The sequence below is a fragment of the Mustela lutreola genome, chromosome 4 (genome assembly GCF_030435805.1).
Source record: "Mustela lutreola isolate mMusLut2 chromosome 4, mMusLut2.pri, whole genome shotgun sequence".
Classification (NCBI taxonomy): Eukaryota; Metazoa; Chordata; class Mammalia; order Carnivora; family Mustelidae; genus Mustela; species Mustela lutreola.
The window spans coordinates 111,849,059-111,869,226 of NC_081293.1; the positions used below are offsets into that span (position 1 = coordinate 111,849,059).

General features: G+C 45.0%; 1 protein-coding gene across 1 annotated transcript in view; it reads left to right on the plus strand.

Annotated features, from left to right (window-relative positions):
- LAMB4 (laminin subunit beta 4) overlaps positions 1-20,168 on the plus strand; it is a 92,224-nt gene that overhangs the window by 20,693 nt on the left and 51,363 nt on the right. Inside the window, exons 11-15 of the mRNA XM_059170794.1 lie at positions 2,736-2,915; positions 5,248-5,357; positions 7,404-7,483; positions 8,048-8,198; positions 13,435-13,566. Of these exons, the coding sequence (XP_059026777.1) occupies positions 2,736-2,915; positions 5,248-5,357; positions 7,404-7,483; positions 8,048-8,198; positions 13,435-13,566 (653 nt within the window). The remainder of the gene's footprint in view (positions 1-2,735; positions 2,916-5,247; positions 5,358-7,403; positions 7,484-8,047; positions 8,199-13,434; positions 13,567-20,168) is intronic.

Below are 20,168 nucleotides of genomic sequence, written 5' to 3' on the forward strand. Positions count from 1 at the left end.
AATGAAGTCATATACAAAAGTAATTCAAAACTACCTGAATATATACAACACCCTAGATTTCAGGCTTTAAATCCTCACAGTGTAGGAAAAGCATAAATGAAGGTTTTGTTCAGATTACTTAGTGGAGAAGTTGGGGGATGGGGTACCTGGGTGATGGACATTAAGGAGGGCATGTGATGTGATGAGCAGTGGGTGTTACAGAAGACTGATGAATCACAAGCTATACCCCTGAAACCAATAATATAGTATATGTTAATTAATTGAATTTAAATTTTAAAATGATGACTTAGTAGGTACCTGACTGCATAACATTTCCCTTACGTGACCTGTTTAAAATTGATACAAAGACGTGAATTCTTAGAAAAAATTTCTTTAAATGTCCTACATTTTTTTTACCAAAACCTGCAATTCACTCCCCACTGTCTTACACACGTGCGTGCACGCATCCCCCTCCACACGTATTTTATTGTTTTAAACCCTATTCGTTTGTAAAAGAAGAAGAAATTGCTATCTTAGGTGGAATCAGGGGAAAATATAATGTTTTGAAACAGATAATCTAGGGACCTGGAAAGAGATTAGAAGTAACTAAGCCAGAGAGTCACATTCACCAAAGCCTTGATCCTTAAAAACCACTTCGTGTTGGAACGCTTGGGGGCTCAGTGGGTTAAGCGTCTGCCTTCAGCTCAGGTCATGATCCCAGGGTCCTGAATTCAAACCCCCCACCCCAGGTCAGGCTCTCTGCTCAGTGGGGAGTCTGCTTCTCCTTCTGCCCCTCCCCCTGCTTGTGCTCTCTCTCAGTTGCTCTTGCTCACTCTCAAATAAATAAATTCTTAAAAAAAAAAAAAAACCTTAGAATTAATGATGTCGCTTCTGAAGGAAACTAAGAAAACTAGAACCCAGATATGAGATTAAGAAGTAGTTCTTTATAAACAAGGAGGTTTTTTTTTTTAAAAAGAAAGAAAAATGAGGAGCTTATAAAAACCGCCTTCATGAGACCCCCCACTTTCCCTAAGTACATGTTTATGTGTGGGGGAGTATGAGTGTACAAATGGCATTTATTAAGACTGACCAGCATTCTCATATAAATTTTCTCCAAATTGTCCTTGTTTGAGCCTAAATATTTATATGATCAGACTCTAGGCCTAAGATTGGCTAAATTTAAGTCTTCTGTGATTAAAACACAGTCAAATGTGATACAGGAAAAAACACAAAGATTTGGTTGATTCAACCACTGACAATGTGAGTTTGCTGGAGTTAAGCTGTATGATGCCAAGAAATTTTACTGGACTTCTATCCTAAAGGACATGACACAGGGTTATTTCTGTGTAAAGTTACTACCTCCTCACCCACATCCTTTCCCCAAAGGATACTTCTGTACCTAATTACATTATATTCTGGAGCTCAATACTGACCCTTTGGAGTGGCTCCCATGTAAAGCTGACCTCTTTCCTTTGGGCTACTTCTAAAATGCATCCGGCTTATCCCTTCCTTTCTAGAAGCAAATGTATTTAATTAAAAGAAAATTCTGGTTTTCCCAAACTAAACAGAACTGAATGCTGTTTTTCCATAATAAGATTTTATTACCAGCCACCATCCAATAACAGTTGAAAATTGAAAGAGTCTGTCAGGCAATGACATGTTCCAGCCTCTCCTGGACGCTACCCCTAAAAATGAGGGGCCACTGCTCTACTGGGCAGCTCTAACTGCCAGAGAGCTCTTCCTTATACTCAAGTCAAACTCTGCCTTTTATTACTTCCCTCTGGAATTATTCATACTCTCAGTATCCCTTTTCATAGCATACTCCCTCCTGTAGTCTTTCAGGTTCCTGCTGAACAGAAAAGAGGGTAGGGGTGGGGTGGTTCTTTTGTTTGCTCCTTGGCTGTAGGTGACTATCTCATTTTGCAGAATCTCTTCGTCCTAGCTTCTGCCCTGCCAGCAGATTTCCAAAAAGAAAACAGTGATATAAACCCTTCTTGTTATTCTCGCCCTTTCTTTCTTGAAGGTGCTCCCAAAAGGATGAATTAAAGAGAATGAGAGCATTTATCTTTATTATTCGGTGATGGGGAAGGACAGACTTACTTTCTTAGCCAGATTTCAGAGATTGGGTAGACAGTTTATGTAATGTTTTTTCTCTTACTTCTCACAACCCTGGATGATATATATGCGTGTCTGTGTATCTGTATTTGCATATTTGTGTATATAGATCTATATTTGTGTATTACATTATAGCGTCCCATGCTTACTTGCCTCTGGACTTCATGCTCACCATTGGAGTCTTATTTTCTTCTTTTAATCTTTCTTTCATTGAGGCGAAACTGACATGATATAAAATTAACCATTTTAAAATGTACAACAGGGCACAAAGTTTTATGATCATCATCTCTAGCTAGCTCCAAAACCTTTACATCACCCCCCAAAGTAATCAATGTACTCTTCACATCCAGTTTTCATAATATCAGTCTTCCTCTGATCCTCTTACTTGAGAATCACTTAAAAGCCGTTAAAAAAAATTATATATATATATATATACACACACACATTTGTTCAGCATTTTCCAAAGCCTGAAATCTGGGAGACATATCTGAATAGCCCTCACCCACTAGTCTATTTGTTTAAACATATTTAATTATTTAAACAAAATAAAATAGTTGTAACATGAGTAAAATGCTATGTTTATATCTCAGGTTTCCCACAATTTGCAATTAACTAAGAGACTGCTGTGTCTGTGTCCCCAGCCTGTGAATGTGACCCGGACGGGACCTTATCGGGTGGCATGTGTGTGAGTCAGTCTGATCCTGTTTTGGGGACTGTGGCCGGCCAGTGCTTGTGCAAAGAGAACGTGGAAGGAGCCAAGTGTGACCGGTGCAAGCCCAACCACCACGGGCTGAACGCGACCGACCCAATGGGCTGTCAGCGTAAGTCAGCAGCGACAGTCTAACAGCCGGATGCGTTTTAAAACTTGGGGCTGTCTCTGTCAACCCTAAAATTTGGTAAACACTGAAGGTATTGCCTGCCTCTGGGTTTTCTAAAGCGATGCAACCTCCGCCCCCCCCCGCCCCCCCAAAAAAACCCAAAAATACCCTCCCACAGATTTTGGTAGATTGATTTTTCTCTTGGTGGTGAGCTGAGGTTATCATAAGGGACCAGCAGGGGGCGCTCACATTACCCCACTGGGGCCAAACATGGGAAAATGCCAAGAAATTCAGAGCCAAGTTGTGAGACCTTTAGAAAAATGGTCTGACTTGGACTCTCTTATACAGATTCAATAAATTACATTATACATTTGTGCATATATTGATAACTTCTTAAGCAATCTTCAAGTGGTGGTTTCTTTTCTTTTTCCTTTTTTTAAAATTACTTCTCCCCTTTCGTCTCATACCCCTCCTGGACTTGGTCCTTTATACTCTGGCAAAGAAAAAAAGAGCTAAGAGAGAGGTTGCAGGGAAACAAGAAGAACCTCAGAGTTTTCTGGGGCCAAATGGAAGACCCTTGGCCCTAGGATCACAGAAATTTAGAGCTGCCTGAGGTCTCCTAAAACTGCAGATTCCCCCGGGAATCCTGGGGAAATAATTTCCCTTTGGTCACAGCATCATGTTCTGTATTTCTGCCCATTTGAGGAACTGTAGATTATTTACATGTTTAGAGAGCAACATGCCTTCTGGAGTTGAATGGCAACATTAAATTCCAAGAGAGTGAATTGTATAGTCAAGCCAATTCCCATCACACCTGAGTGTTTCCCTGGTTCAAAATTGACCTGATGCCCTCCCAGAATAGGACAAATATTGTGTGCTTTTTTTTTTTTTTCTTTTGTAACAGCTTCAGTGAGCTATAATTCACATACCATACAATCCACTCTTTGAAGTACAATTCGTGATTTCTAGCTTATTCAGAGTTGTATAGCTACCACCAGAGTCAATTTCAGAACATTTGCATTACCGCCGAAAGAAACCCTATACGCTACATCTGGCTATCTACCCAAAAGCTTGGAGAGATGTGTGCGCTTATGTTCTTAGCAGCATTGTTCACAATAGCCAAAAAGTAGACACGATCCAAGTGTCCATCCGTGGATGAGTGGGCAAACATAGTGTGGCATATACGTACAACAGAATATTCATGAGCCTTTAAAAGGGAGTCTGATACGTGCAGCAGCATGGATGAACCTTGGGGAGGTTAGGCTCAGTGAAATAAACCAGTCCCAAAAGGTCAGCTACTGTATGATCAGTCCACTTGCACGAGGTACCTAGGGCAGCTAAGTCCATGGAAACACAAAGTAGTGGTTGCCAAGGGCTTGGGGGAGGGAAGAAGGGGTGGAGATGGTATTTCATGGGCATTGAGTTCTGGAGATCGGATGCACAACAGTGTGGGTGTATTTAAAAATTTTAGATGAAATGTATTTTGCCATAAGAAAAAAAAAAGAAGCCCCTTGACTAACTACCACCCCCTCCTCCTTTCCCCCAGCCCTGGGCAACCGGTCTCTGTAGATTTGCCCAGTGTGGGCATTTCATTTCGTGCAAATGAAATGATCCAATATGCGGTCCTTTGTGGCCAGCTTCTTTCACTTAGCATCATGTTTTCAAGGTTCGTCCACGTTGCAGTGTGTGTCCATGTTTCATTCCTTTTTATGGCGGAGCAATATTCCGTTGTGTGGAGAGTCCACATATGACCTATTCATTCAGCATCATCCGATGGACATTTGGGTTGTTTCCACAAACAGTGGTTTTTTCCTGCAGGAGAAATGTATATCTTGCTCTGGTAGCAAATTTCTTAGCCTTTACAACATAGGCAGGACTCAAGGATGCCTCTGTGTGGCAGAGACAGAGGAGAGAGACAATTAAAAGAGAAGGTAACTAGGCAGTAAGAAGAGAGGGAAGAGAAAGACATTAGATGCAACAGCCACAGAAGGAGCCACGGTAACGACCAGGACCCTCAGAAACCCTTGCCTGCCTCAAGCAATCTGACCCCACCCCCAGCATCACTAGGGTTACTGTGCCACCTGGCCCTGCTCGCACAACTTCTTTTCCTTTGTCTCCTAAGTGTCGTCCTGCAAAACCGCACGGGGTTCTCTGCAAGCATCTGGCCCTGGCTTTCCTATGTGGGGGTGCACGCACCACAGTGATCGTGCAACAAGACGATACACTAGGCAGGCTGGCTGTTCTCTTCTTGGGGCCATGCACTGGGCTCACTGTGAGCTCTTCAGGACAAGAATGGGGTCACAAAAACGAGAATAATTGTTTGCCATGCTTTCAGCCTGTGACTGTAACCCCTTTGGGAGTCTTCCCCTCTCAGCCTGCGATGTGGACACGGGGCAGTGCTTATGCCAGACGTTTGCCACAGGACCACACTGTGAAGAATGCACCGTATGTATTTGCCTAGGATTTCCCTTGTATGTTTCCTTTGTATGTTCCCTTGTATGTATGGGATTTCTACTGCCATTGCCCAGAAGAGACCTGGTCTTGTTAATTGCTTTCTTTGTCCTGATGTATTTCAGACTTCCCTGGGAAGAGTTGTTTAAGCTACAGAAACCAGCAAATAGTAGAGTTTTCTATAATTCTTCCCGAGAGAGCCAGTTGTTAAACACTCACTGGTACACCAACTTTTACCACCCAGGCACCGATGCTAGAAGTGTTATGCGCTGTTCTTCTGAAAGCGCCAAGCAGGATAGATTGTGACAATTGATCTGCTCCCTTCTCTCGGCCCGCCAGATCATGGAGCCTTTTCTTCTGTCTCTCACATACAGTTCCCTTTACCACCCCTACCCACTCCTTGCCTAAAAATATTTTGGACGAGCTCGTTTCAAAAAAAATAAAAACCCCAAACCACAGGTTTACATGGGCTGGAGATTCCTGTGGGAAACAAACTCCTGGATTTTTCACAGACTCCTCTAAACATATGAGCACATATGTCTAAAGTTAGTAAAAGAAAACCTTTTTTTACGCCATAAGAAATGTGTCATGCAGTTAGGGAGTTCAAATCCAACTCGTCCCTTTGTTCTTCAATCTTGGCAGCCCACCATGACATTTTAGAAAGAAAAAAAAGTTTAACCTAATAAAAGAACAGTGACCTTGATGTGTCTGAAGAAATGCAGCTGATAAATAAGAAACATATGCCTATTACAACATAGTTTTGTGCTAATATTTTAAGTCATTTTACTGAAAACCTAGGTGGATGGGGCACAGGAGGTGGGGAAAGAAATCCAGGAAGCACGTGCAAAGCAGGAACTCTCTAAGACAGGGCAGGTGACCTAGAAATTATGAACCAAGGTGGGCCAGGCCAACTGCGTGGCCATGTGGGGACAAGACAGAGAAGGAAACAGGAAAATAACTGGGCAGGTCCACCCCACGGAGGCTTATCCATGGTGGCTGAGCCCACGCCTCCAGCAGGGGCCCCCTTCCTCCTGTGTCCGGTGGTGCCCAGGCCCCCTGACCTGCGCCAGGCTCCCTCTCCCCTCACCTGCTCCCCATCCCCTGCTCCCCATCTCCCACGCCAGCATGCCTGGACCGGGGGAGTTTTCACAACCACATCCTGAGTAAGGCCGGTCATGGCACGTTGTTTTTGCTTGAACTGACGTTTAGTTTTGGCAAAAATATCAAGAGTCCTGTCCTGTGTTTTGTAACAAGTTATGTCAACTTCTAATGTTTAAAATAAATCCTTTTTTTAGTAAAATCAGGCATAAAATTGTACCAAGCTAATGAAAAAAAAAAGGTATATCGATACTACCTGTTATTAAGAACTTAATTTTTTCTGAGCATGTTAACTGGAGATCTGAGGGGGAAGTTTGTGTTTTTTTTATTTGAGCATTTAATAGTAAATGTTATCAGATTTAAGAACTGGTTGTTTGTATCTCACCAGCTGCTTATATTTAATAAAGGTCAAGATGTTGCAATGATGAAAAAAAGTCTCGAACAGAGCTGACTCTCTCACATAAAGTTTACTGTGCCAAAATGACTTATTTATAAACAAGTGAGCCTACTGAACTATGATATTCAACTAAGATCTCAAAAGCAGCTTGATTGAATTTTTTTTTAATCCCCAAACATTTTGGGGCTGTAGAAGCAAAAATCCCCAATGATTCTGTGGTAAGGGAACCTATTGGTTTTACAAAAGCAGTTGCGAATCAGCTAAAGCCCTTCTCCCCAGACTGGTCTGAAATTGGTACTGCTAGAAGACCCCATGGTTTCCACCACATCTGAGCTCGGAGTCATCTGCAGACAACCCACCTGTCCCCCTCCTTTTGAGTCCCAGAAATGAAAGATACGTGTCCTCCAAGATCATTACCAAGTGTGCAGGCAAGAGAGGCTGGGTGATTGTCCAGGCCGTGTGGCTGTTTGACGTGAGTCAACAGTCTTGGACTGGTTTTAATATTACACTTCAGATAGAATCGGCTGAGCATTCTCTCCTTGTAGGCTGGATACTGGGGACTGGAAGATGACCTCCACGGCTGTTCTCCCTGCGACTGCGACATTGGAGGTGCTTATTCCAACGTGTAAGTCAAATGAACGGCAGTGTTCTGTGCCTACAGTCCTCGCTCACATTTCCACGTAAAAGCATCTTTTATCCCACTTTGCTCATAGTCATCAGGGATGGACTTTATTCCTTGACAAGCAGAGGGCATTTAAAGGTGATGATCCTGAAGCATGTGCTACAGCCCAGTTGATTTATTTTGCTTGAAATATTCCTAAGGAAGAGGGAAACAGTTGTACCCCTGGGTATCCCAGGGGGTGGAAGGATGGATGCCTTGTGCGACTTGACCTGCCTAAAACACCAACTTTTTGCCACCCTGTAAAGAGAGGTCCTACACTCCTTTTTGCAGTCTTTAGCGCAGAATCAGAGGAAAGAAGTGCTACTTGGGTTTTGTGGATCTGGATTGGCTTTTCAAGACCAGACACATGGACTCCATGGCCTCCTAACTTCCTCGTCAAGATGGATTGATCGATTCAAAGAGTGGGTCCAAATTCAGAGGGCTTTGAGCTCAGCACCCCCTGCCTTCATTTTATACCTGCCCGCTCCCCCCGCAACATTTGTGCCTGATGGATTTGGTCTTCCCCAGGTGCTCCCCCAAGGATGGACAGTGTGAATGCCGCCCACACGTCACTGGCCGCCGCTGCACGGAACCGGCCCCCGGCTACTTCTTTGCTCCTTTGAATTTCTATCTGTATGAGGCAGAGGAGGCCACCCCACTGGAAGGACGTGCGCCTCTGGTTCGTATTTCATCTAGTCTCCTTACAGATTTGATCTGATGGTGTGTCAGTCCATATATCAAACACACCCTTGAGAACAAGGGTAAGGTCGAAAAGAATGGTTTTGCCCACAGATGCAGATCGGAGTAGAGTTGAATTTATCACAGAACTGAAGATTATAGAAATTCTTGAGGGCAGAGTCTGCATTTTATTTAATCTCCGTAGTCCAGTTCTAGTACAGAGCCTGGCATGTAAGTGGGAATTGGATTAAGCTGTGATTTCAATTTTGCTCTTTTGATGTGCCCATCAGATAGGACATGTTTATTGAGCATCTACTTGTCTGCCTTGCCCATGGCACTATAGACCATGAGCAGGAAGGATGGAAGTGCATCGCATTCACCACCATTGCCCTAGTGCCGACCACAGTTCCTGACCCATGGTAGGAACATCACAGACTCTGGAATGAATGAATGAGTAAGGTGCCTAACAGACGAGGATGCTGTGTTCTCTGCTCTCCTGAAGCCAGTCTCAGCTTAGCAGTTCTCGCTGAAGGCAGCCATGTTCACTGGAGTGTGTGATTGCAAATGTCCCTTGACACGCTACCTCGTTTCCTACAAGTCCCAGGCCTGTGGGGTCTTTTTCCTAAACATACTTTTCTAAAAGTCTCATTAGAGGAGCTGACACACACATATGTGGAATGATTAGAGAAAATACCAGTTAGACTCCTGTGACATTCCCAAGCACGTGACACCAGCCACAGGCAGGCAGGAATGTGACAAGGGAAAAGGTAATGCGAGGTGAAGGTCTCAAGGAGAGAAAGCATGTGAAGGTCGGTTTGGAAGAGGGGATTTGGAGGGAAACGGGAACTCATCCAGGTTCCAGCGATGAAGCCATTTCTTGCGATCTCTTCTTTATCTGGACACTGTTGGTGGGAGGGATGAAAATGCCCCTTAGGAGGCTTGGAATATTCCCTTTTACTGACTGGAATTGGGGTAGGGGACAGGAGGCTTTTACTGTCCCTACTTAGACTTACAGCTGTGGTGGGGGGAATAAAGCGAAACAATTCTATGTCCGCATTCTTCGCAGGTTTTTAATTTTGTCTTTATGATGGTGACTGGGAAAAAAAAAACCTTTGGGAAAGGAATATTGGTATTTATAGTTAGGTTGTAACTATTGTAAAGTAATAGAAAATATGTATTAGTCCCTACCCCTGATACTTGGTACAGAGCTCCGAACACCCATGTAATTTCTTGAGTGACAGGAGCGCTAGAATACCTTTTGTTCTAATATTTGGTCTTTGACCAAAATATTAGAAGGCTCCTGATGAAGGGCTCCTAAATCCTTTGGAATTTCCTGGATGATAGGAGTGTCCTTTGTTCCAATCAGGTGACTTGATGGGCTTCTGGATAGGGGTTGGCCACCAGAGAAGAACCAGCCACGATTAGGAGCTGGGAATCTTCAGCCCCACCCCTCACCCATTCTCTGGGAAGGGGAGAGGGACTAGAGATGGAGTTAATGATTGATCATGCCTATGTGATAAAGCTTCCATAAAAATCTCCAAAGTATTGTGTTCAGAGGTGTCCTGGTTGGTGAGCACACCCATGTGCCAGGGGGCTGGTGCACCCCGACTCCAGAGCCCAAAGCGCCTGCTTCCAGAACCTCCCAGTCCGGTCCTTGCTCTGTGTATCTCTTCCTCTGGCTGTTTATCTGTATCCTTTATAGGATCCTTTATTGTATGATAAACTGTGAAACCTAAGTGTTCCCCTGAGTTTTGTCAACGACTCTAGCAAATTATCAAGCTCTTGCAGCTGGGGGGGTGGGGTGTCATGGGAATCCCACTTTATAGCTGGTTGGTCAGAAGTCCCAGGAACAACCTGGCTTTTCTGCTGGCTTCTGAAGGAGGGTGGGGCAGTCTAGTGGGACGGAGACCTTAACCTGTGGCATCTGACGCTGAATCCAGGGAGATGGTGTCAGGACTGAAAGAAATTATAGGACACCCACCTGGGGTCAGAGACTTGGTGGGTGTGGGAATAAACCCGCACATCGGTGTCAGAAGCATTGTGAACGTGGTAACTAACAGTGAAACAATAGAAGGGACACACGGTGGTATCTTTCCCACACTACTATAAATACAATCGTTCCCATTGTTTCAGATAAGAAAACACAAAGCAGATGTAATTATCTAGTGTAGACGGACTGATACTGACCATTCATTCCCTGTGCACCATGTGGCGGGTGCCAGCAATCCATTAAATAGGATCATAACCTGTGGGGATGTAGCTCTGAACTGAGACTAGCATTTGATGTGAAGACTTGCTCCTCTCTCCATGGCTTTAAGGAAATTAAAAAAAAAAAATCAAGGCTATAAAACAGGCTTAAAGAGCCAGAAAGATTGCTTGAAGAGTTAGAAAGTCAACGGAAGACAACGGAAAGTAAATTCATGGTGGAACTGATGTTAAGTGTTTAAAAAATAGCATCATGAATAATTTCCTTTTCACTGAAAACATGATCGATAATTGTGGCAGAAAGGATTTAAGTTAGATAGGAATTATTTGTGCACTCATATAACAATTACACATTGTGTGCTTACTATGCCTTTGCTGTTGTGACTAAGAAAGCTTCCATGGGCCCCTGGCTGGCTCCGTTGGTAGAGCATGCAACTCTTGAGTAGGAGTAGAGTTCACTTTAAAAAAGTAAAAAAAGTTTACTTTAAAAAATTTTTTTAAAAAAACCCACAAGTTGGGGTGCCTGGGTGGCTCAGTGGGTTAAAAGGGGTTAAAAAAGTGGGTTAAAGCCTCTGCCTTCAGCTCAGGTCATGATCCCAGGGTCCTGGGTTCAAGCCCTGCATTGGGCTCTCTGCTCAGTGGGGAGCCTGCTTCCTCCTCTCTCTCTGCCTTTCTCACTGCCTACTTGTGATCTCTGTCTGTCAAATGAATAAATAAAATCTCAAAAAACAAAACAAAACAAAAAACCCACAATTTTCCATTTCGTTAGTACCTTGCACTTTGAGCTTCACATGCATTATCTAATTTAATTTTCCAAACAACCTAAGCGTAGGCATCTTTAATTTCCAGGCAGCTTCTCATATGATGAGGAGAGTGTTGCTTCGTGCAATGTGTTACAATTTCAGAGTGAGTGATCTTTTATGAGCAGGTCTAATGCACAGGTAGAATAATATGGGCTGAGACTTGAGAACAAGAAATGTTTCAGTTGGTGGCCTTGGTGAAAAGTTGTAAGTAATGACTCACAGGAGAGACAGGGCAGGGGCGTTCATGGAACAGGAAGTTTGTACAGGGAAGAAGTATTGGAAAAGAACATTAGATTCTCTTATTAGAGAAACTGTATTTTATTCTCTGGGCAATGAGAACTCACTGAAGCTTTCTGAGCAAGGGACTGCCCTGAGGAAGACTGTCCTCAGTTTTCCTGTCAGTGCCATCTCCTACAAGTGGGGCCCGGGATGGAGGGAGGGTGGACTGCAGTAGTCCAACAGGAAGAAGGAAGGGTTAATAGGTAGCAGAGAGAAGAGAAAGGATGATGGACACATGAAAGGGTGTGACTCCAAGTCCACAACTTACAAATAGTTGTTTAAACACTCTGGGGAACTAAAAATGATGATTAACTTTCTTGTTGGGTCTTCAAACAGTATGTGTATGTGTATGTGTGTGTGTGTATCTGAACTTATCCAGGCTGCTGTAACAAAATCACCATAGACTGGGTGGCTTATAAACAACATAAATTTACTTCTCCCAGTCCTAGAAGCTGGGAAGTCCAAGAGCAGAGCTCCAGCAGATTTGTGTCTGGCAAGAGCCCGCTTCCTAGTTCTTTTTCCGCTGAGTCTTTGCACAGTAGAAGGCACAAAGGAGTTCTCTGGGGTTCCTTTCATAAGGGAACTAATCCTCTTCATGAGGATATGCTCTCATGACCCAAGCACCTTAAATACCATTGCCTTGGGGAATAGGCTTCTATATATGGATGCTGCAGGGACACAAATATTCAGTTGATGGCAACATCCTTGCAACTCAACCAACAAGGTTGGCATGACCTGTGAGTTCACTGCATTTGGAGAAGCTTAAGCCTTACCCCACACCTACTCAATCATATCTTTGTGTTAACAGAGAACTAGGTGATTCATAGACAGTTTGGGAAACACTGGTCTGTTTTCTTATAGAAATGATTTGTGGTCACAAAAAGTTAATATTGATTGAATTTAACATAGTATAAAATTTAATACAGTATAATATAAGGCTAATTCTATAATATACTGTCTGTATGAAATTAATAAAATAGTCTCAAATTTTGTGTTACGTGATGAACTCAATTGGTGAGGGGAAAACAAAACAAAACAAAACAAAAAACAACAAAGATGAGGACAAATTGACATAATCCAGTGTAGCCTGTCCAAGGGTCCTCATCACAGAGTTCAGGCAGCTGGTCAGAGTGTGGCTGAGAATCAGAGCAGTCAACACTGGAGTAAGAGTGTTCCGGAAGCAGGCCACAGCTGAGCCTAGGACTGCACGCTCGAGACAACCAACCAGGGAACCTGTGAAATTAAAAATCTTGGTAGTAACACCAGCAACAAAACATCAGCCAAGGAAACACGCATGTCCAGAGCCCAGCAGCAATCTGGAACGGAGCCACTGGAGATTCTGACTGGGGTCACCCTGAGGACAAGTAGCAAAGAGAAGGCCGCGAGGCCAGGGTCTTAAGGAACCCCAGAGCGGGATGAATGTTGTTCCGCTGCTTCAGTTTGGCTGTGGGGATTTGGCTCTCCGGCTCGAACCTCTCACGGGAACCCAAAAGGCCAAATCCCACAAACTGTGAGAACTGCCAGGAATGGGTCTAGGGAGTGGCCAGAGAGACAATAAGCTAATGAGTCTGAGTCTGGCCGCCAGGCCTGTTGTGGACTTTCTACAACTTTCTTCCTGAGATTTCACATTAAGACAGCATTTGTGCTTTTTTTTTTTTTTTTTCACACCGTAGAACTAATAGATAAGAATAAACGTTTCCCCAGTCTTGAATGTCAATGGGACACAGCATCCTTTAAAAAGAAAACCCAACACGTGCTCATCAGACGACCAAAAATTTCCCATGTTCGCAGAGGAACAGAAAAGTATCAACTGCCTCATGGCTCCTTCCTGAAACTGTGAAATGAGAATCAGGATTACCTTCAGGCTATCGGTTAATCGGAAACTCTCACCCTGCAGTATAACAGGAACTTTTGCCAGTTGCTTACCCTGTCGTTTCTTTTCTTGTTAAGGTATCGGCAACAGTGCTGCCTACATGTGATGTGTATTTCCAGCAACAAGGGAGCGATTTCACAGTTGACAAGGGCTGTATAATACTGAAGAGCAATCAGAAGCAGAGTGTGCCTGCTGACGAGCGGAGTGAGGTAATCCACTTCTTCATGGCTGTTGTCTGTCCTGCTGTTGAGCGAACAAGGAACTGTGCTCAGAACCAGGTGGGGCCCGGCTAAGTGCTCAGGCCTCGTGAGCTCCTCGTATCCTCCAGGAGGGGATGGACGAAAGGAGGAACCCAGCTCAAAGTAATTAGAGCCTCTGGGCCACACTTCAGTAGCTTTATTTCTTTCAAGACAGAAGTTTCTGGAAAGCTGGATTCTGGAGTCAGAGAGTCAGGCATTGCATAATTTCTTGTCATTTTAGTAAGGAAAGGTATGGTGCTGAGGAATAGTTCCCCCCTCTTTGGAGGGTAAAGGACATGGGGATATCCCTGGGGCTGGTGCATGGCTGTGCCCTGGAATCTGAGGCCATGGGATGTGGCCAGGGCATCCATCCCACACTCCACAGGACCCCCTCCAATGGCTTCAGAAGGCCGGAGGAGACCTGAGGATTTTGTAGCCATCCCACTATATTAGCGGAAGTTGGGGGTGCTTGAGACCCAATCATTCATTTGTTCATTCATACCCTGGGATCTTTGCTTACTGAACATTTCCATGTGTGTGTGCACGAGTGCACGTGTTGGAAAGCAAGTGAAATCAGCCACTGGCTGTCTTGTTCATGAGTCTAGCACCTGAGGCAGTTCCTTACAGATAAGAGACCTCCTTGAGGGAATGAAATGCTTGGATCCATAACAAAACTATGTAGACGTGAAGCCTGCACTTTAGATTGTTGTTGTAGACATGAGCCATGTACACAAACAGCTAATGGTGGTGGGGTGGAGGGAGCATCAGAGAAGAGGTGCCCATAACGTGATAGGGACTCAGGATTAAAGGGAGCCCCCTCCAGCCGAGAGGAGCAGAGAAGGCTTCCTGGCCGGGGCTCTTCCTCCTGGGTCCACGCACACCAATATGGCGGTCTCGCTCTTTCTCTTGTTTCTGTTCCCACACCACATGCCTATGGAGCCTTCTCTGACTCTCTGCACTTCTCATTCTGAGTCCATCTGAAAGAAGAGAGTGGGAAACAGTGACTCCTCCCCTCCCCTGAAATGACCACCTCTGTATGACTGATTTGTAAAACTTCTCCTCATCCCTGAAGACCCAACACAGATCTATCCTCCTCTGACATTGCCTACCATGTCCTGCCATGGGACACAGTTCCCACTGGACACAGTTCCTTGTTTCCGTCTCTGGGGTCCCGTAGATCAGTCATTTTAAAACTGGAAGTTCTGTCTATTAGTAAGTGGGTTATGAAATCAATTGGCTGGGCCAGCTTGGTGCAACAGAAGAATACAAAACAAGGGCCTATTTTTGTGTGAAAATTTTATTTCTGTTTTCTATACATGTGGACATGGGGACTGAGTTGCTGTCTTGGGTTGGGTCCCCCAGAAACAGATATGACAGAGGTTAGGATGTGCATGCATTACTGGGGGACACTCATCAGGAGACGCCTGTAGGGGAGCAAGAGCAGGAAGCTGGGGAGGAGAAAGCAAGGCAAGGACGAGTCTAGGATAGAGTCTAGCCTTGGCCTGGACCCGCGTGAGGTTGGAAGCAGCACAACAGAATTGTCCCCCATTGAGGCCCAAGGGCAGGCGAGTGGTGTCCATCGGTCGGCCGTGGTTGAGGCCATGGTTCAGGCCTGTCAGCGCAGATTCAGACGACCTCTCCGTGGAGGGGGCTCCCATCCAAGGGCAGTTCTCAAGAGGAGGGAGCAGTGCAAGACAGCAGCCAGCAGTCACAGCTGCTGTGGCTTGAGAGGGAGGCCCTGTGAGGGGCAGTGCTCAGATCCCTGAGCAGAGCCCTGTGTTCAGAAATCCGGGGAAAAGAACACTGAAGGTGCTGAAATATCTAGCTTCTTAGTTTCTTCCGAGGTCTTTCTCTCGTGACTTGTTAGTGATTTTTTATTTGCTGTTTAATGTCGTTTGAGGAAAAGAAATACGTAGAAGTTAAATTATTAGCCTGAATTGTACCATTTATCTTTGTGTCGTGCAATGCCAGTTTCCACTGCAAACATGAGAGCATTTGGCTCCTGTGTAGGTCCCGAGATTGCAAGTTTGTGGTCACATATGCATCTCTAGCTTGTTCTTTCCAGAACAATGGTAGGCTGCACAAAACCAGCTCAACTTAGTTTTCATTTCACTTCTCAGTTTGTGTTGTACCAACACTCCCTGCATTCAGCATGCTGATGAGTAAGGCAGGACTGCGAGATGGGCACCCAGGAGTCACCTTATCTTTTATTCCTTCTAATCATCCTTCCTTGTAGGCTGCTGGCTGATACGGCGAAGCCACATGAATAATGGCTTTCTTCGAATGCCTTTGCCTTCTTTCTGTTTCAAAGCAAGCTCTGGTTGGAACGGAAAGCCTGGCTTCTTGGAGCTGTCAGCACCCTGCTTACTCAGTCATAAATGTAACACATTTGCCTTGTATGCACTCTTAGTCTTACCGAAAACATGCACATAGTAGGTCCACTTGAACGCTATGCTCACTGGCATCGTGTGAGCTCTTTGCAAATGGGAGCAAGCAAGCACATAGTTGGCACATCTCTTCCGCTCAGATGTGCCCTCCATTATCCCAAGAGACTTCCTTCACAAACAACTTCAAAGATAAAATTACGATTTCAAGATGGTGACAGCAGAGCAGGAAACCAAACCCTAGGCCCTTTGGAGCATGGGACCCTCTGCAAGTACACACATTGCATGCCCGTGAAGCCGATCGTGCTCATTTGTTTCTTCCATTAAGTTCCTTCCATGCAAGCATGGGTTCCCCAGGAATTCTCATGGGTCACTGTTCCCAGGAAGATTTACAAAAGGAGACTAGTGGGACAAACTGCAGCCTCAGCTGTGACAGTTGGTCCCAAGGTTGTAACTGATACTCTCTATCTTCCGCCCTTCTTGCCACCCATTCTAGAGTCCCCTCATCCTCAACTAGCACGTCTGTTGGGGTAGGATGACCTAGACCCTCATCCCTCCAGGGTCTGAGCCTCTGGTTTCTATAGTCTCATCAGGCTACACGTAGGGCAGTGCCAAGTGTGTCTTAGTTGGGCCACCTCAGTGCCATGGATATTCCTCACGTCCTGATTATATAACATCAGCCCTTCCAGTGATGGTCGTTTCTTTCCAGGCCTGCTGGCCTACTGGCATGAGGGTCCTGAGTGACTAGGCAGCAGCCGTAGCCTTAAGTTTAGTGGAGTTCTTTGTTCCTACCCAAGAATCGAGACGTCAAGACCTACAGAGCCTAAAGTTGAAAGCATGAGAAGCCCAAATTCCCATGATCACCATCAGTGACAGTGAACTTGGCTACTCCCACTTGATTTCCAAACCCATGTTTTCTGCCTGTTGGGAACACAGCATTACATAAAAGACTTCACTCTAAGGAGTAAACAAACTCCATAAGAATACTATCCTGCCTCGCATGGTGTCATTTCCAAGCTAGCTGAGCTGATGCAGCTTTAAGAGACCCCCATTCCAATCCCATCTGAGATTAGAATCTTCTGGAAGGCTAGGTTTGTGTAGGAGCAGTGGATCTCAAAGTCACAAGGCCAGTGCTATATTTCTTTTGCTGTAAAGTGAGTCCCTTGAGCCGAGGAAGTGTTCTGCTTTCCCTCACTGGTGGTTCAGACACTCTGTGAGCCATCCGGGAGTGGTGCCAAACAAGTGCATAGACTGTGAGATTCTCTATGGGAGACCATGTAACATCACTTTGGACCAAGGGACCCAACTTGATCTTCATGAAGATGAGATGAAGACTCATCTTCACCCAATTATATCCTTTAATATAGGAAATTGCTGTAATATTTTGTGGAATGCCAGGATGATTCAAACCCTCTGGGGCTAAACTATTAGAGAGTGAACAGAGAATGAACAGCCTTGGGGCAAGACTGAATACACACAACTGCTCACCCCGAGTCAATACAAATTGCTTCTGTTCCTTCTTCTATATGAGAATGGAGAAGAACACATTTTGCATTTGAATAGCTGTATATCGTATACGAAGGTGGCGTTTGACTGCTCTGGTAAAGACAAAAGTGGGACTACGCTGGTTAGGTTTGTATTAAGTCTGTAATGAGGATATGATGGGAATCGCCACTGAGTCCTGACAGTGACACTTGGAGGATGCCACTGATTTGCAGTATTGTTTTTTGTTTACTATATTGGCTTGGTGAGGAGAAAGTGGAGGAGGATGGGCACCTCGGAAGATTTTACTTGGCATTTCCTACTATAAGAGCTCTTCTGTTACCTTTCAATTCAAAGAGTCAGTGTCCACTGCTAAGCAGGTCTATGCCAATAACATACTCAGGAATTGGAGGAAATAATCAGTGGGTGGTCCACTAAGTGCAGTAAATCCACTGCAAAAAGAACTTGGGCCAGGACTCCATATATTACCTGACCCTTATAAGCCCCTCTTCTAACAAGGGGACCATGATGGCTGGGTACATGGTTTACACTTGCCTTGGTTTTGAAGAGTCTTTCTTCATGGGGACCTGGCCTCTTTTTGGTCATCAGGTTCTGGATCCAAGAAGTGGCTCAAATCTAGGAACTTGACAAAGCATCATGTCTTTCCATGAGGGCAGCTGACCTCAACTTTTCACTAATTCATACCGGATCACTTCTGATTACATATATAAAGCTTTGTGGTCTGCTCTTCCACCTTGCTCCTATGAATACCATGTTCTGTTAATCATCTGCATAGAAGATTCCTATGGGGCAGGTCCTCTTGTCTCCTACTCTAATCCTTGCTGCCCATTTTCATAATTGTACCCATTGTGCTTTTGAGAGTTAAGACATGCCCTGTCTTTGATAGTTTGTGGTCCTGTCCTTTGCAGTGACACTAAGGAGCTCAGTTCTGTAATGATGAATCCCACCAGCCTACAGAGGATACTCAACACTCAGCTCTTCAGGGATGCTGGTGCCCTACTCACCAGTTCATTGCTTACTGTCCTGATACACAGCACGTTCCCTAGGCCTTCAAGAAACATAATTAATGGGTGTGTTTTCTGGTCTTGTATTTTAGATCCATTCTAGCATGACTGCATGACTTACTGACTGTGAGCCTAGTATCCCTTCTTCCAGAGCCTGCTAAAGCTCTTCTAGAACCTCTGCTTCCCTTCCTGAGAGTCACATTTTTTGCCAAGCTTCCAAGAGCTGCTCCAGCAATATATTGGATCACTCTCTCAAGGCCCCAGGGCTCTTGCCAGGCTAATTAAATCCTACATTACTAGTGACCCCAAGTCCACATACTGTCTTTATCCAGTTTCATATTCCGCTTCCCTGCTCTAACAACCTCAGGATCCATAGCCAGCCATTCTTTCCCAGTTGCTACTGGTGTATGTTAGCCAGTCCCTCTCAGACATCCAGCCCTTTCCCAGTCAGATCATGCTGAAACTTGACCCTAATGCTCAGGCAGGTGGTCAGGAGGGGTATTATAGGCAGGTCCGGGGGAAGGTGCACATTTTCTTCCAAGGCACCTGCATCATTTGAGGTTTCTACATTGTCCTCAAATATGGCTGGGGTGGAGTGGAGGGACTCTATTTTCCAGTAAGGGTGAGTGGATTATTTCTATAGTCAGAGGGTGTTCAGGAGAACCTCAGGGTTCAAGGTTCTCGTGTGCTTCACCCGTGTCTTAAAAGCCCTCTTCTTCCCTGTGAGGGGCCTGACTTCAGCATAGGTGACTTACCGAGAATTCAGGCTTTTCTGCAGTTCTGCAAGTCCTACAGCGAAGTCCTGTGCTTGGTCTTCAGCTCTTCCTGCCACCTAACTAAAGGAGAGGAGTCTTTAAAGACCTCCAAGGAGGTGGGCCCTCTGATCCTCACACTAGGCTTTGAATTAGTGAATGACTGCCCTGAACCCGTCATCTTCTCTCATCCAAGCATCAGCGGCATTCAACAACTACCTCCTATTGCTGCAGTCCACAGTCCTTATAATTACTGCTCCCTTATATCTCTCAGTGCCAGAAATATCCAGTGGGTGCCCCGCTTCCCCCTTGCTCTTGTCCCAAGTTCTCCACAGGTGACAGCTTTAGTAATTGCTCTGCTAACCACGTTCCAGGGATCATCATACAAGTTACACACTGGGGTCCTCATCACCAGCTGACCCAAAAACCATCCTCCTCCCAAAGTGCATCTAGGAGCCTGCTTCTGGGTAAAAAGTCAGGCACCGACTGTCTTGGGTCAAGTGCCCTAGAGACAGAGCCGAAGCCTGGATTCAGGTGCATATGATTTATTAAGGAAGTGCTATTCAGGAAAACTCCAGAAGAGGAAGACAGAAACAAGGGTGAAAAAGTAAGATGTGGTCTCAGGTAAAACAAACTTTGGATTGATCCACGAAGGAGCTCAGAAGCATAAACCATGGACAGAGTTGTCCTCGGCTTTTTATAGCCTTGTATTAAGAAGCCATTGGTTGTGAGCTACCCTGGGAGCAGGGATGGAGGTGGGCTTGGGGAGGAGGTATAGGAGGCCAGTTCTCCGGAGAAGGAGGCAGCTGTGAACTCTTAGAAGCCACACACAGAGCAACTCATGGGTGGGTGCTCCAACCAGGGAAAGGGGATCCCCGAGGGACACCTACAGGGTCTATGGTGAGGGTATACAGATATGTTACATGTAT